The sequence below is a fragment of the Protomyctophum parallelum genome, assembly GCF_964188405.1.
Source record: "Protomyctophum parallelum genome assembly, chromosome: 2".
Classification (NCBI taxonomy): Eukaryota; Metazoa; Chordata; class Actinopteri; order Myctophiformes; family Myctophidae; genus Protomyctophum; species Protomyctophum parallelum.
In genome coordinates, this window is record NC_139699.1 from 34,918,252 (window position 1) to 34,932,336 (window position 14,085).

At 42.0% G+C, this 14,085-nt stretch overlaps 1 protein-coding gene across 3 annotated transcripts in view; it reads left to right on the forward strand.

Annotated features, from left to right (window-relative positions):
• The window catches only part of acsf3 (acyl-CoA synthetase family member 3), a 62,216-nt gene that overhangs the window by 17,142 nt on the left and 30,989 nt on the right, over positions 1 to 14,085 (forward strand). For 2 of the 3 annotated variants that reach the window (XR_014568915.1, XM_083759113.1), the window contains exons 6-7: positions 2,826 to 2,923; positions 3,138 to 3,264. The exons of the other annotated variant lie outside the window; for it this stretch is intronic. Coding sequence is in view for 1 of the 2 variants with exons in the window: in XM_083759113.1 (XP_083615239.1) it covers positions 2,826 to 2,923; positions 3,138 to 3,264 (225 nt within the window). In the remaining variant the exon portion in view is untranslated. The remainder of the gene's footprint in view (positions 1 to 2,825; positions 2,924 to 3,137; positions 3,265 to 14,085) is intronic. 3 annotated transcript variants of the gene reach the window in all.

A 14,085-nucleotide genomic window follows, 5' to 3' on the forward strand; every position in this document is an offset into this window, starting at 1 on the left:
CTGAAAGCAGGGAAATTTAAGGTCAAAACTGTGCAGATGTTAGGGATTTTAGGGATGTGTCACTAAAATGCTATGTTATGTTCATTGTATCCGATGAATTATTAATAAAACTATCAAAGACACTGTGTAGTACGTAAAGGTATGTCCAAAGCTTGAATATTAACTATTACGCTCTTCTGGGAACTTAGGGGGTCCTTTACACAGTATGTACAGTATGCATAAATCATAGTACTATGACACACACACACACACACACACACACACCCCAGGTTCTTTGTCATTCAGCGTGAGTCTTTACAACCTGCCTATACCCTTTGAAATGGCAATCAATCTCACTAAAGCATCGGGACCTGAACGCTACTACATGCCTCCAACATTTCCCAGGCTCTTGGTATGAGAGAAAAGTGATAGAGAGGGGTGGAACAAGGGAGAGAGATTGCCCGACGCCGAGCCATAAATGGATTTTGGAGACTTTGAGATTGAGGGAGAGGAGCCTGTTTTTAACACACAGAGGCTCGAAGCTTTTTGCTGGGCAGGGTGAGGACCCATAGACGATTACCCAGAAGACACCTCTTCACCCCTGTCAGAGAAAAACATCTGACAGATGGACCAATTTTATATTCTGCTTTTGTAACCTTTTATTTACCAGACTGGTCCGAAGTAGGCTTTACCGAGAGAAGTAGGCTTTGAAAACCTGGCAGCATTCCTTGTCAGTGATCACAGACAGTATTTTAGATCCAGTATGCACGCACGCACGCACTCCATGCATAGCACATCCCGGTCTGACCTGTTCACATTTTCCATAAATGTCCAATTTAGGTTGCTGAAGTGTGCTGTGTGCATCTACAGTATGCTGAGTTATTCTATAGCAATATAGGCAGTCGTTATACTGTAGCTAGTTTCTCATCCAGATACTAGCTTGTTTATTATTTCCGTGCCCTTTAATAGGCAGTAGAGATATGTTTGTGGTCAGTGCCTTTTGTGCGTGCGTGCGTGTGAGCGTGTGTGTCTGTGAGTGTGTATGATGCTTGATGTTGCCAAACAGACCAAGAGTGGATTAGATCAATATGAAGCAAGAGTCAGTCTTTAATCAGGACCTGCCCTGCTCTTTATTGGGTGAGCACTGGCCTGTGAAATGGCATAATGGCCTTAAGTAACATGCACACACACACACACACACACACACACACACACTGTGACACACACACACACACACACACACACACACACACACACACACACATGCTCATGCGCGCCTGTCTTTTTTCTTATTTCTTATCTCCAGTGTTGGGGAGCGTTAACAGTTTTCCTTTACTTTACAGGATAACCACAATTAAAAAGTATTAAATTACATTACAAGATTACCTTCTGAGAAAAGTAATTTGTTAGATTATTTTTGTATTACCCACAATTTAAACCCACCTGCGATGAAGTTTGGTAAAAAAAAAAAAGTGTTGTGGAGCTGTACTGGGCTTCACCATGACTAATTTGCATTGATGTTGATCTCCTTTCACCAATAAATCCAATTACTAAAGGATAAACTCTCCATCTTCTCTCAATCTCTGTCATTTCGGAATGTAAACAAGACCAGCCGTGTGTCACACCAAAAGTGGTGACCTATTGAATACAGTAGATTAGAATGATTACTCAATCACCGCAGATTGCAAAGCATGGGTCACTGATGTTTGTGTAACACCAGCGATCTAATTGCAAACTAATCCGTTAGGTTACTCCGTTAACCAAAAAAATATTCTGTTACAGTAACAGCGTTATTTGTAATGTTACCCCCAACACTGCTTATCTCAGCAAGTCACACATGCACAAACACACATGAACACACAGTGGAGGACTGTAGGTATCGCTTAGAAGAATGTTCTAATTTACATCTTGTATTTGACCAAAATGACCCTTCAGCCTTCATATAAACTCTTAAATATAACTTTTGTCATTACTTATTGTTTTATTGCAGTCAATCATCCTCGGACTTCCATTAATTAATCCTCAAGCTAAATAATTACTTCACAGCGAAGGCAATGTGAATATATGTTTCATCTGTATTATGATTGTATTGCAGTTTTGTTCAGTTAGAGAACCTTTGTTTTATTGGTAGAATGGATGCTTTAGTCATTTATTATTTATTATTTTATGATCCTGTAGGTTACTTTCCAAATTAAGCAAAGAAATAATAAAAGTAACTTCAATAAATCCTGTGTACTGAATACTGATAGTGTGGAACTCTGTTGGAGGATGTGACACCAAAACGGCCGCAAAATGTTACAGACGTTTGATGACAGTTGCGTGAAAATGAAAAGCTGCTGTTTGGGGCAGAGCTGCAGAATGTCTCTAACAGGGCTGTGACCCGAGGACTGAGATGGATGCCTTTATGGTTTATGGTGTTGTGATGCTCATCAAAGCATTTAGTGAGCACTCATGCCCTGTGGATGGGTGTAACACAACACTCCCATAGAAATGCTTCCCGAAAAAGTGTACACACTAGTAAAATCATATAAAGGTTTACTGTGTACCTTCATAGTTTGTCCACTAAGGAACCAAATGGTCGTGGATATGATCGACAGGAACTCTGTCCCTTGCTGACTTATGTTTAATTTATACATATAGTCATACGATGGATAATATATAGACGGTTTACACGCTCCCAATGGGTGGCGATGTGCCACACTTTTAATTTCCAGTGTTCAGCTTTGTCATACAATTAAATATAAATCAGGCATTCACAGGTCTCATTTATTGTAACATATGTTCTGGAATGTGAGCACGTACAATTCTTTTGATTATGTGTGCGTGTTGATTGTTTGTATTGGCAGGTGCAGTAGGTTTGCCTCTTCCTGACGTGGACGTTCGCATTGTCATGTCCAATGGCACCAGTACCACCATTGTAGAGGGCAACCACAGAGGCACACAGGTAACCACTGCAAATGTCTGTCTAATTTCAACGCTAAAGAAAAGTTAAGTGTGTGCGTGCGTGCTCCTGTCACCCTTTGTCACTCTCTCTCCCTGTGTGACTGTGTGTACAGTATGTGTGTCTCTCACACACACACACACAGGCACACACACACACAGGCACATGCAGACAGACTACATTATGTCCATACCTGTCTGTCTGTCCGTCCGTCCAGGTGCACCCAGGCCTGGAGGGTAAGGAAGGGGAGCTGCTGGTTCGAGGTCCGTCTGTCTTCAAAGAGTACTGGAACAAGCCTCAGGAGACCACAGATTCTTTCACTGCTGACGGCTGGTTCAAAACGGGTACCTTCCACCTCCTCTCACACATTCCTACTGAGTAAAACACACTTTCTCTCACTAATTGCATCTATGCGAGGCGTTGTCAGAGACCATTCTTTCTTTCCATCTGTACTTTAGGGCTTGAATTTACACTGGGAGGGCAGAATGTTTGTTTGTGCGTGTGTGTATATGTTCATGTTCATGTTCGTGTGTGCGCACATGTGCGTGCCCGTGGGAGTGAGCGTGTGTGCAGCTTTTTGGGGAACTATGAGCGAGTGATAAATGGACTATGTGTGTTTTTGGTGCTGCAGGGCATTTTTCCTCCCTAAGTGGTTGTGACTGCTCTGGGTCTGGAGGAGCTGAGCGCAGCGCAGCGCTGTGTTTGTGTGTGTGTGTGTGTGTGTGTGTGTGTGTGTGTGTGTGTGTGTGTGTGTGTGTGTGTGTGTGTGTGTGTGTGTGTGTGTGTGTGTGTCTGTGTGTGTGTGTGTGTGTGTCTGTGTCTGTGTCTGTGTGTGTGTGTGTGTGTGTGTGTGTGTGTGTGTGTGTGTGTGTGTGTGGTTGCCCCCCCAGGAGCCCCACTTTACTGCAAAACCACTGGGAGATATGAGAGGTGAAATGGGGGGGGGGGGGGGGGGGGGTCTTGAATTGTCACGTTAGAAGACAAGGAAAGACATCAGCAAGAGAAGACCTACAGCCTCCACAGGAAAATCCTCAGTGTCTGTTTAACTCTTGAGAGTGTGAAAAGGGCCCTATGAGGCGTCAGGTAGAGTCAGCTAGAGAGGTGGTATGCAGGGTTGGGCAGTTGGAAAGAGCACTTCAGTAGGGCTGTAACAGAGAGGTGGTATGCAGGGTTGGGCAGTTGGAAAGAGCACTGCAGTAGGGCTGTAACAGAGAGGTGGTATGCAGGGTTGGGCGGTTGTAAAGAGCACTGCAGTAGGGCTGTAACAGAGAGGTGGTATGCAGGGTTGGGCAGTTGTAAAGAGCACTGCAGTAGGGCTGTAACAGAGAGGTGGTATGCAGGGTTGGGCAGTTGTAAAGAGCACTGCAGTAGGGCTGTAACAGAGAGGTGGTATGCAGGGTTGGGCGGTTGGAAAGAGCACTGCAGTAGGGCTGTAACAGAGAGGTGGTATGCAGGGTTGGGCAGTTGGAAAGAGCACTGCAGTAGGGCTGTAACAGAGAGGTGGTATGCAGGGTTGGGCAGTTGGAAAGAGCACTGCAGTAGGGCTGTAACAGTTCACAACAACACGTCAATGCTTTTTTTTACTGTAATTTTGCATGACAACGCCATGTGACGAAATATAATTAAACACATTCACTGCCATTGACGCCGCTGGACATGAAACCCAAAACCAACCGTTAACCGCTATTGATGCCTCAGAACCGCATTGTCTTTTCATTGAATTCATGAATTAATTAATACCTGGCAGTCGAGTTGGGCAGCAGAGGGAAGCAGACAGTGGATCTGGACTGTGTGTGTTGGGCAGCAGAGGGAAGCAGACAGTGGATCTGGACTGTGTGTGTTGGACTGCAGAGGGAAGCAGACAGTGGATCTGGACTGTGTGTGTTGGGCTACAGAGGGAAGCAGACAGTGGATCTAAACTGTGTGTGTTGGACTGCAGAGGGAAGCAGACAGTGGATCTAAACTGTGTGTGTTGGACTACAGAGGGAAGCAGACAGTGGATCTGGACTGTGTGTGTTTGCATTGGCTCTGCAGGCTATAGAAGGAAGAGTTCCACAGCGCTGCACGTTGCTGTCACACTGCCACATAATGAGAGTCTGCAGTCGGCTCTCCACAGACCAATCCCCATGCCACAGCAAGGCACACATGCAGATATATGTACATGGCATCCACGTATATCTGCATCACGCATCACACACACACGCACGCATGGTTTTGGTACGGTTCTACACCCATCTATCCGGACTAATTTAATTAATTCCACCCGGCATCTTGAAAATACTTTTTGTAAAACGCGATCATGATAACTTGTGGTCCGTTGAAAAAAAACCTTTTTTTGACGGACAAAGGTAAAAAAGGAGCCTTAAGTTTACTTGGGAAATCCAATCCAATCCTTTCCGGTTGAACCTGGGCCGGAAGGGTCGACTGTTAAGCCTGTCTCCTAGGCAACGCAGCACGTAGAGGATTATTTTTTACACGGTGGCGACTACCCCCCCTAGCGTCTAACATTTGTCACATCACCCAATGTGAATGTGTGGGTACTGGGTTGCCAGTTGCCTGACCGATATCCCCCCACTTAAAGCAGAAAATAAATATTTTTGGAGGACTTACTGTAAGTGGCGCCTAAGAGGTGGCGCTCGAAGCGGCCGCTTCGTCGGCCTGTACTAAGAACCGGGCCTGCCCTCCAGCGAGGCGTACCACTTGTTTCCACCCACACCAAAGCACATGCTTGTTAGGGACATATTCCTGCTTGTTAGGAACATACTCCTGTCACACCAAAACACATGCTTGTTCGGAACATACTCCACCCACACCAAAGCACATGCTTGTTAGGGACATATTCATGCTTGTTAGGAACATACTCCTGTCACACCAAAACACATGCTTGTTCGGAACATACTCCTGTCACACCAAAACACATACTTGTTAGGAACATACTCCTCTCACACCAAAACACATGCTTGTTAGGAACATACTCCTCTCACACCAAAACACATTGTTAAGAACATACTCCTTCCAAACCAAAACACATGCTTGTTAGGAACATACTCCTTCCACACCAAAACACATTGTTAAGAACATACTCCTTCCAAACCAAAACACATGCTTGTTAGGAACATACTCCTCTCACACCAAAACACATTGTTAAGAACATACTCCTTCCACACCAAAACACATGCTTGTTAGGAACATACTCCTCTCACACCAAAACACATTATTAGGAACATATTCCTGCCACACCAAAACACATGCTTGTTAGGAACATACTCCTTCCACACCAAAACACATTGTTAGGAACATATTCCTGCCACACCAAAACACATGCTTGTTAGGAACATACTCCTCTCACACCAAAACACATTGTTAGGAACATATTCCTGCCACACCAAAACACATGCTTGTTAGGAACATACTCCTTCCACACCAAAACACATGCTTGTTAGGAACATACTCCTTCCACACCAAAACACATGCTTGTTAGGAACATACTCCCACCACACCAAAACACATTGTTAGGAACATACTCCTCTCACACCAAAACACATTGTTAGGAACATACTCCTTCCACACCAAAACACATGCTTGTTAGGAACATACTCCTTCCACACCAAAACACATTGTTAGGAACATACTCCTTCCACACCAAAACACATTGTTAGGAACATACTCCTCTCACACCAAAACACATTGTTAGGAACATACTCTCGAGTCCTCTCACACCAAAACACATTGTTAGGAACATACTCCTTCCACACCAAAACACATTGTTAGGAACATACTCCTTCCACACCAAAACACATTGTTAGGAACATACTCCTTCCACACCAAAACACATTGTTAGGAACATACTCCTCTCACACCAAAACACATTGTTAGGAACATATTCCTGCCACAACAAAACACATGCTTGTTAGGAACATACTCTTTCCACACCAAAACACATGCTTGTTAGGAACATACTCCTTCCACACCAAAACACATGCTTGTTAGGAACATACTCCTCTCACACCAAAACACATTATTAGGAACATATTCCTGCCACACCAAAACACATGCTTGTTAGGAACATACTCCTTCCACACCAAAACACATTGTTAGGAACATATTCCTGCCACACCAAAACACATGCTTGTTAGGAACATACTCCTCTCACACCAAAACACATTGTTAGGAACATATTCCTGCCACACCAAAACACATGCTTGTTAGGAACATACTCCTTCCACACCAAAACACATGCTTGTTAGGAACATACTCCTTCCACACCAAAACACATGCTTGTTAGGAACATACTCCTACCACACCAAAACACATTGTTAGGAACATACTCCTTCCACACCAAAACACATTGTTAGGAACATACTCCTCTCACACCAAAACACATTGTTAGGAACATACTCCTCTCACACCAAAACACATTGTTAGGAACATACTCCTTCCACACCAAAACACATTGTTAGGAACATACTCCTTCCACACCAAAACACATTGTTAGGAACCTACTCCTTCCACACCAAAACACATTGTTAGGAACATACTCCTTCCACACCAAAACACATTGTTAGGAACATACTCCTCTCACACCAAAACACATTGTTAGGAACATATTCCTGCCACAACAAAACACATGCTTGTTAGGAACATACTCTTTCCACACCAAAACACATGCTTGTTAGGAACATACTCCTTCCACACCAAAACACATGCTTGTTAGGAACATACTCCTTCCACACCAAAACACATGCTTGTTAGGAACATACTCCTTCCACACCAAAACACATGCTTGTTAGGAACATACTCCTACCACACCAAAACACATTGTTAGGAACATACTCCTCTCACACCAAAACACATTGTTAGGAACATACTCCTTCCACACCAAAACACATTGTTAGGAACATACTCCTTCCACACCAAAACACATTGTTAGGAACATACTCCTTCCACACCAAAACACATTGTTAGGAACATACTCCTCTCACACCAAAACACATTGTTAGGAACATACTCCTCTCACACCAAAACACATTGTTAGGAACATACTCCTTCCACACCAAAACACATTGTTAGGAACATACTCCTTCCACACCAAAACACATTGTTAGGAACATACTCCTCTCACACCAAAACACATTGTTAGGAACATACTCCTCTCACACCAAAACACATTGTTAGGAACATACTCTCGAGTCCTCTCACACCAAAACACATTGTTAGGAACATACTCCTCCACACCAAAACACATTGTTAGGAACATACTCCTTCCACACCAAAACACATTGTTAGGAACATACTCCTTCCACACCAAAACACATTGTTAGGAACATACTCCTTCCACACCAAAACACATTGTTAGGAACATACTCCTCTCACACCAAAACACATTGTTAGGAACATATTCCTGCCACAACAAAACACATGCTTGTTAGGAACATACTCTTTCCACACCAAAACACATGCTTGTTAGGAACATACTCCTTCCACACCAAAACACATGCTTGTTAGGAACATACTCCTTCCACACCAAAACACATGCTTGTTAGGAACATACTCCTTCCACACCAAAACACATGCTTGTTAGGAACATACTCCTACCACACCAAAACACATTGTTAGGAACATACTCCTCTCACACCAAAACACATTGTTAGGAACATACTCCTTCCACACCAAAACACATGCTTGTTAGGAACATACTCCTTCCACACCAAAACACATTGTTAGGAACATACTCCTTCCACACCAAAACACATTGTTAGGAACATACTCCTCTCACACCAAAACACATTGTTAGGAACATACTCCTCTCACACCAAAACACATTGTTAGGAACATACTCTCGAGTCCTCTCACACCAAAACACATTGTTAGGAACATACTCCTTCCACACCAAAACACATTGTTAGGAACATACTCCTTCCACACCAAAACACATTGTTAGGAACATACTCCTTCCACACCAAAACACATTGTTAGGAACATACTCCTTCCACACCAAAACACATTGTTAGGAACATACTCCTCTCACACCAAAACACATTGTTAGGAACATATTCCTGCCACAACAAAACACATGCTTGTTAGGAACATACTCTTTCCACACCAAAACACATGCTTGTTAGGAACATACTCCTTCCACACCAAAACACATGCTTGTTAGGAACATACTCCTTCCACACCAAAACACATGCTTGTTAGGAACATACTCTTTCCACACCAAAACACATGCTTGTTAGGAACATACTCCTCTCACACCAAAACACATTGTTAGGAACATACTCCTCTCACACCAAAACACATTCTTAGGAACATATTCCTGCCACAACAAAGCACATGCTTGTTAGGAACATATTCCTTCCACACCAAAACACATGCTTGTTAGGAACATACTCCTGTCACACCAAAACACATTGTTAGGAACATATTCCTGCCACAACAAAGCACATGCTTGTTATGGACATACCACTGTCAGTGGCTTTGATACTGGCACTGGCTTTAGAGCATGGTCCCCCAGGCACTCCTAATAGTTAGGATCTGTTAAATGCAGAGGGCAAAATTCAAGGTCTGTGCAAATTTACTCTGCCAATAAATGAAACAAACAACACATGCTCGCATGTGGTCCCCCGGCATATGTCCTGTAGGGATAAAGGTGGAAATGAATTGTAAGAGGCAAGCAGACTACTTATACTTCCTCTCTCACTCTCTCACAACCTTTTCACCTGCGCACCTGCTCCCTCTTTCACTCTGCCGTTGCTCTTTCTTTCCGGCACAGGGATCTCTGACTTTCTAACTCCTGTCAAATTCTCCTGGGATTTTCAGGTCAGCATGTTCAGGTCAGTCAGGGAGAAGGAAAGTAGGTGTGTAGGACGAGTGCAGAGACAAGTGTGCACAAAACGTCAAAGAAGAAGCATTGTCGGTGGAAATACATGAAGGGAAAGTTGTGGTTGTACTTGTGTCACTGTCTATCAGATAGTCTGCACATTATAGTTTTATCAAAACAGCTGATGTGTCACTGCAACTCAAACATTTCAACTGAGAAATAAATATTACAGCAATGTAAATATTTTCATATTTGGCGTGGCCAATTGTCACTTCAGAGTGGCTGAAAAAGAATGAAGTGTAGTAGACTGACTTGCTTTTTGTTTAAGTACTGTATGTCACTAAAACTATTTTATGCCGATGGTCTGCTACTGTAGACCTGTTTGCAGGTTCATTGTTGAGCTTTTTTTTTGCCGCGTCAGAAGAGAGTTGCAGCAAAAGAAAATGTTTTGTGATGGTTGGGTGATGTTTTCATAACATTTTACAGTTGAAGTTGAAGACCGTATAGATTCTTTTTTACAAAGCTTTCCGGCAATGTACCTGCGGAGATGCCGCAGAGGACGAAGTCTGAGCAGAAAGAGAACAGAGGATAACTGACAGATAGGGAGAGAAGTGTAGTCGGAGCACAAAAGGCAGACGGAGTGCTGAGCGAGAGAGCAGCGTGGTGGTGAAGGAGAGAGAGAGTTCAGATCAATACGCCGTCTGTTGGCCGGAGGTGTCTGTTCAGCAGCGCCAGTGAGCGCTGTGTAGCATGACTGGCAGCTCTATAGGGAGGCTGTCACCCTCTCCAGTGTGCTCTCCTCTCCACTTATCTTCACAGATACCTCTCAGCACATTCATTCATCCCTTATTTCTTCCTTTTTCTTTTTAACCCATTTAGACCTGAGTTAAAAACATTCACTTTGAAAGAATATATATAAGATTTGCTCCACATTTTTACGATTTTTCAAAAATAGCAGACCTACAAGCTCGTAGCGCGCCACTCGGTGGTGCGCTATGAGCTTTGTAGATCTGCTATTTTTCAATAGCTAAATTATAGCATAATGTTTAAAACACAAAAAGGGGTTCCCGCCCAAAATGGGTGAAAATATACGGTATATATCGTTGCTGTCGAGTGGAAACCTTGTATGTTCCTTTTTTAATTATTATTATTATTATTATTTTAAAAACGATTCAAAATAATGGAAATAGCCGAGCTTGTAGATCAGCTATTTTCACCACTTTTGTGCAACAATCCCCTTGTATGATGAAGTAGGGTGTTCACGTTCATTTATGAAAAAAACATTCAATGTTCAAATATGAAGATACTAGGTTTCTACCCGACAACAACAGTTTTGTTCTTTCTTTCTGATTGAACCACTGTTCAAAATGTGTTAAACAATTAATTGTTGATCTACAAGATCACAACATGTCGTGATGTGACACTTTCCAAACATATTGACAACCTTTTCAGAACAATTGCCTATAATGACATGCCCAAAACTGGGAATTATCAGGCTTGAACGTGGTTTTATTTACACACTGTATTTTACAATGTGCACTACAGTCTTTCTCCCAGCCAAAGGTAAAAGCTACAGGGAAAAAGAAGGAACCTTCCTTTTCCCTCAATGAAGTTGCCGCCTGTTGTTCCTGCCTGTCAACTACAAAACAATACTACAACATGACGTAACGATATCATGCGCTCCCGACAGGATCATACAGACTTTTGAAACAGAGACCAGGCTTTCCTCCGAGGTGGTGGAAAGCCTGGTGAGGCAAGGTTAGGAGTGAACTGGATAGGAGCTTGGACGGAGCACCACTGTCCAAGACAGTACGCCGCTCCTCCTGGATTATTAGGCACTCAAATAAACTATAAAGAGAATGCCTGAATATATAAATAAATAAAGTCATTCGGGGGATTGGAGGAAGATGTGTATAGGCCAGGCATTAGCAAGTTTTTTCAAATGGTTCTGTGTAGCGTGCTGAATAATGAAGGCACAGTTGTAGCAGAGAGTAAGCTGTGTTTGGGGACCGGCCATTAGCCTCGCCTGATCTGCAGTAAGAAAGCTAAGGTGGGCCGGGCCGGGCCAGGCCACTGGAGCGACTTACTGTACTGTAGATAACTGGGGGAAAGAATGATATACTTGGAGAGTATCAGACTTCAGAGCAGGGATGTTAACAAGGGTCAAATCACATGGCTTTGTGCTGACGCTGTTGAGAGCATGGTTTAATAAGATTTCTTTCTTATTGCACTTAAAAGCATTCACACTGCATTTGATGCAGTGTGAATGTCCATGAGGCGCTTTAGCATAATACATTTATTTAGCATGCATGTGCAAAGCCATGTGCAATGCAATGTGAAAGCAAAAATGTGTTTCTACATTCAAGCTAACAATTGTGAGTGACTGGGTTGGAGTAGGCTACACCTGTCGTACTGTATGTATATTGACAGTCTAGTTTGAAAATTGTGGGCTAACATTTCCTATGCATTCCATGCATGTGTATTATGCATTATTAATGTAGATACTTATATAATCTGCTTATAAAATAAATATAGTTGCATGTGTATTATGCATTATTAATGTAGATACTTATATAATCAGCTTATAAAATAAATATAGTTATAAGAACTATGGTGCTTTATAACAAAAGTATTGTATAATGACTTGAGGTCAAATATTAAAATTCATAATTGCTGGATACAATATTTTTATAATTGTATAATGTATTATCACTATTATGCATTCTAGTGTGATTATAAGTCATAGTGTAAGTGGTTAATGGGCTTTATTTAAAACACTCATTACCACTTATATTAACTTACAATCACTCTACAGTAGTTCTAATGCATTATAAAATTATTATAATGTATTTTACAACTAAAATAATTGAATACACTTTGAATACGGACAAATGTTTGTAATCGACCAATAATTAACCATTAGGGTACTTGACATTATACATCATTATAAAGTCTTATCTATGTGTTATAATTGCATTATGAGTACTTATGTGTTATAAGCATATTATAATAGTATAATAATATAATAATAGTATGTTTATAATGCATTATAGGAGAACATCCAAACGGGAATCACGCACATCTCAAAAATGTTGACGGGTGCAGGACAAAAATATACATACAGGAAGAAGGTAGGAAGTCCGCACACCGTTCTTTAACCCATTTTGGGCGGGAACCCCTTTTGGTGTTAGCATTATGTTATGCTTTAGCTATTGAAAAATAGCAGATCTACAAGCTCATAGCGCGCCACCGAGTGGTGCGCTACGAGCTTGTAGGTCTGCTATTTTTTTTTAATGACTGACGACTGACATAGAAACATAGCTTTTTCAGAAAACTGTCAGGATGTAGAAGACATTTTTTTTAATCTGATCTCAAAATGGGTTAAGCTCCTATCAATTTGATTAGGAATCAGGAATCAACGTTTCGACCCCTCTGCGTCTTCATTCGTTCCTGATGAAGACCCAGAGGGGTCGAAACGTTGGTTCCTGAAAAAGCTATGTTTCTATGTCAGTCGTCCTTCGATTTTTCAATAGCTAAAACATAACATAATGCATTATAGACATGAGATAGATAGGAAGTGTTACCGTGACTTAAATTGTGAGATTACTGTTTTTTCTTCACAAACAATTGGTACGGCTTAAGTCAACAGTTCAACCACATGGCTAACAACTGTAAAGAAAGCCTAACGTGAGATAAAAAATACACAATCCATTACCATTAATTTAAATTATTAAATTAAATTGTGTGAAGCTGAACTACTACCTCCCAAAGCCAAAGTCCAGAGAGACAACGTATTAAACCCTGATTGTATCCAGCCACTGGGGCTTCTCTTGTGGCAATGGACAATGACATTTTCAATTTGTATGCCCAAATGAGCAATATTCTGTTGCAGCAATACCAGGTGAAAATACATACCCATATCCCTGGAAGATCACTGTGGGTCATCACATCATGTCAGTCGCCACAGAGTCAGTCTCTCATATACTGCTGATGAGTTGCCTCTATTTGTCGTTATTGGAAAGCACCTCAGCTGTGGCTTTTCCTTAGTTGTGAAATGATGTTTTCTCTGTTTTGGGCTTCCTGAGACACTGTGCCCTTGGCGTGCGTTGGCCCGGCCATGTGTCTTTCAGATTTGTGTGACGTGGTGGAGAGCAGTGGAATTTAAACTGCAGTCAAGTAGCCCGCTTGACAAAACATGCAGGATCTGAGACGAACATCAATCCTCAACTTCAGCTTGTTATCTGCAGAGGAGACGCAAGCCAGCAAGGAATATAATCAGTAACATTAACATAAAGCAATTCAAGCTCCTTTAATTGCATTATATTAAACAAATTAGATCACTCAT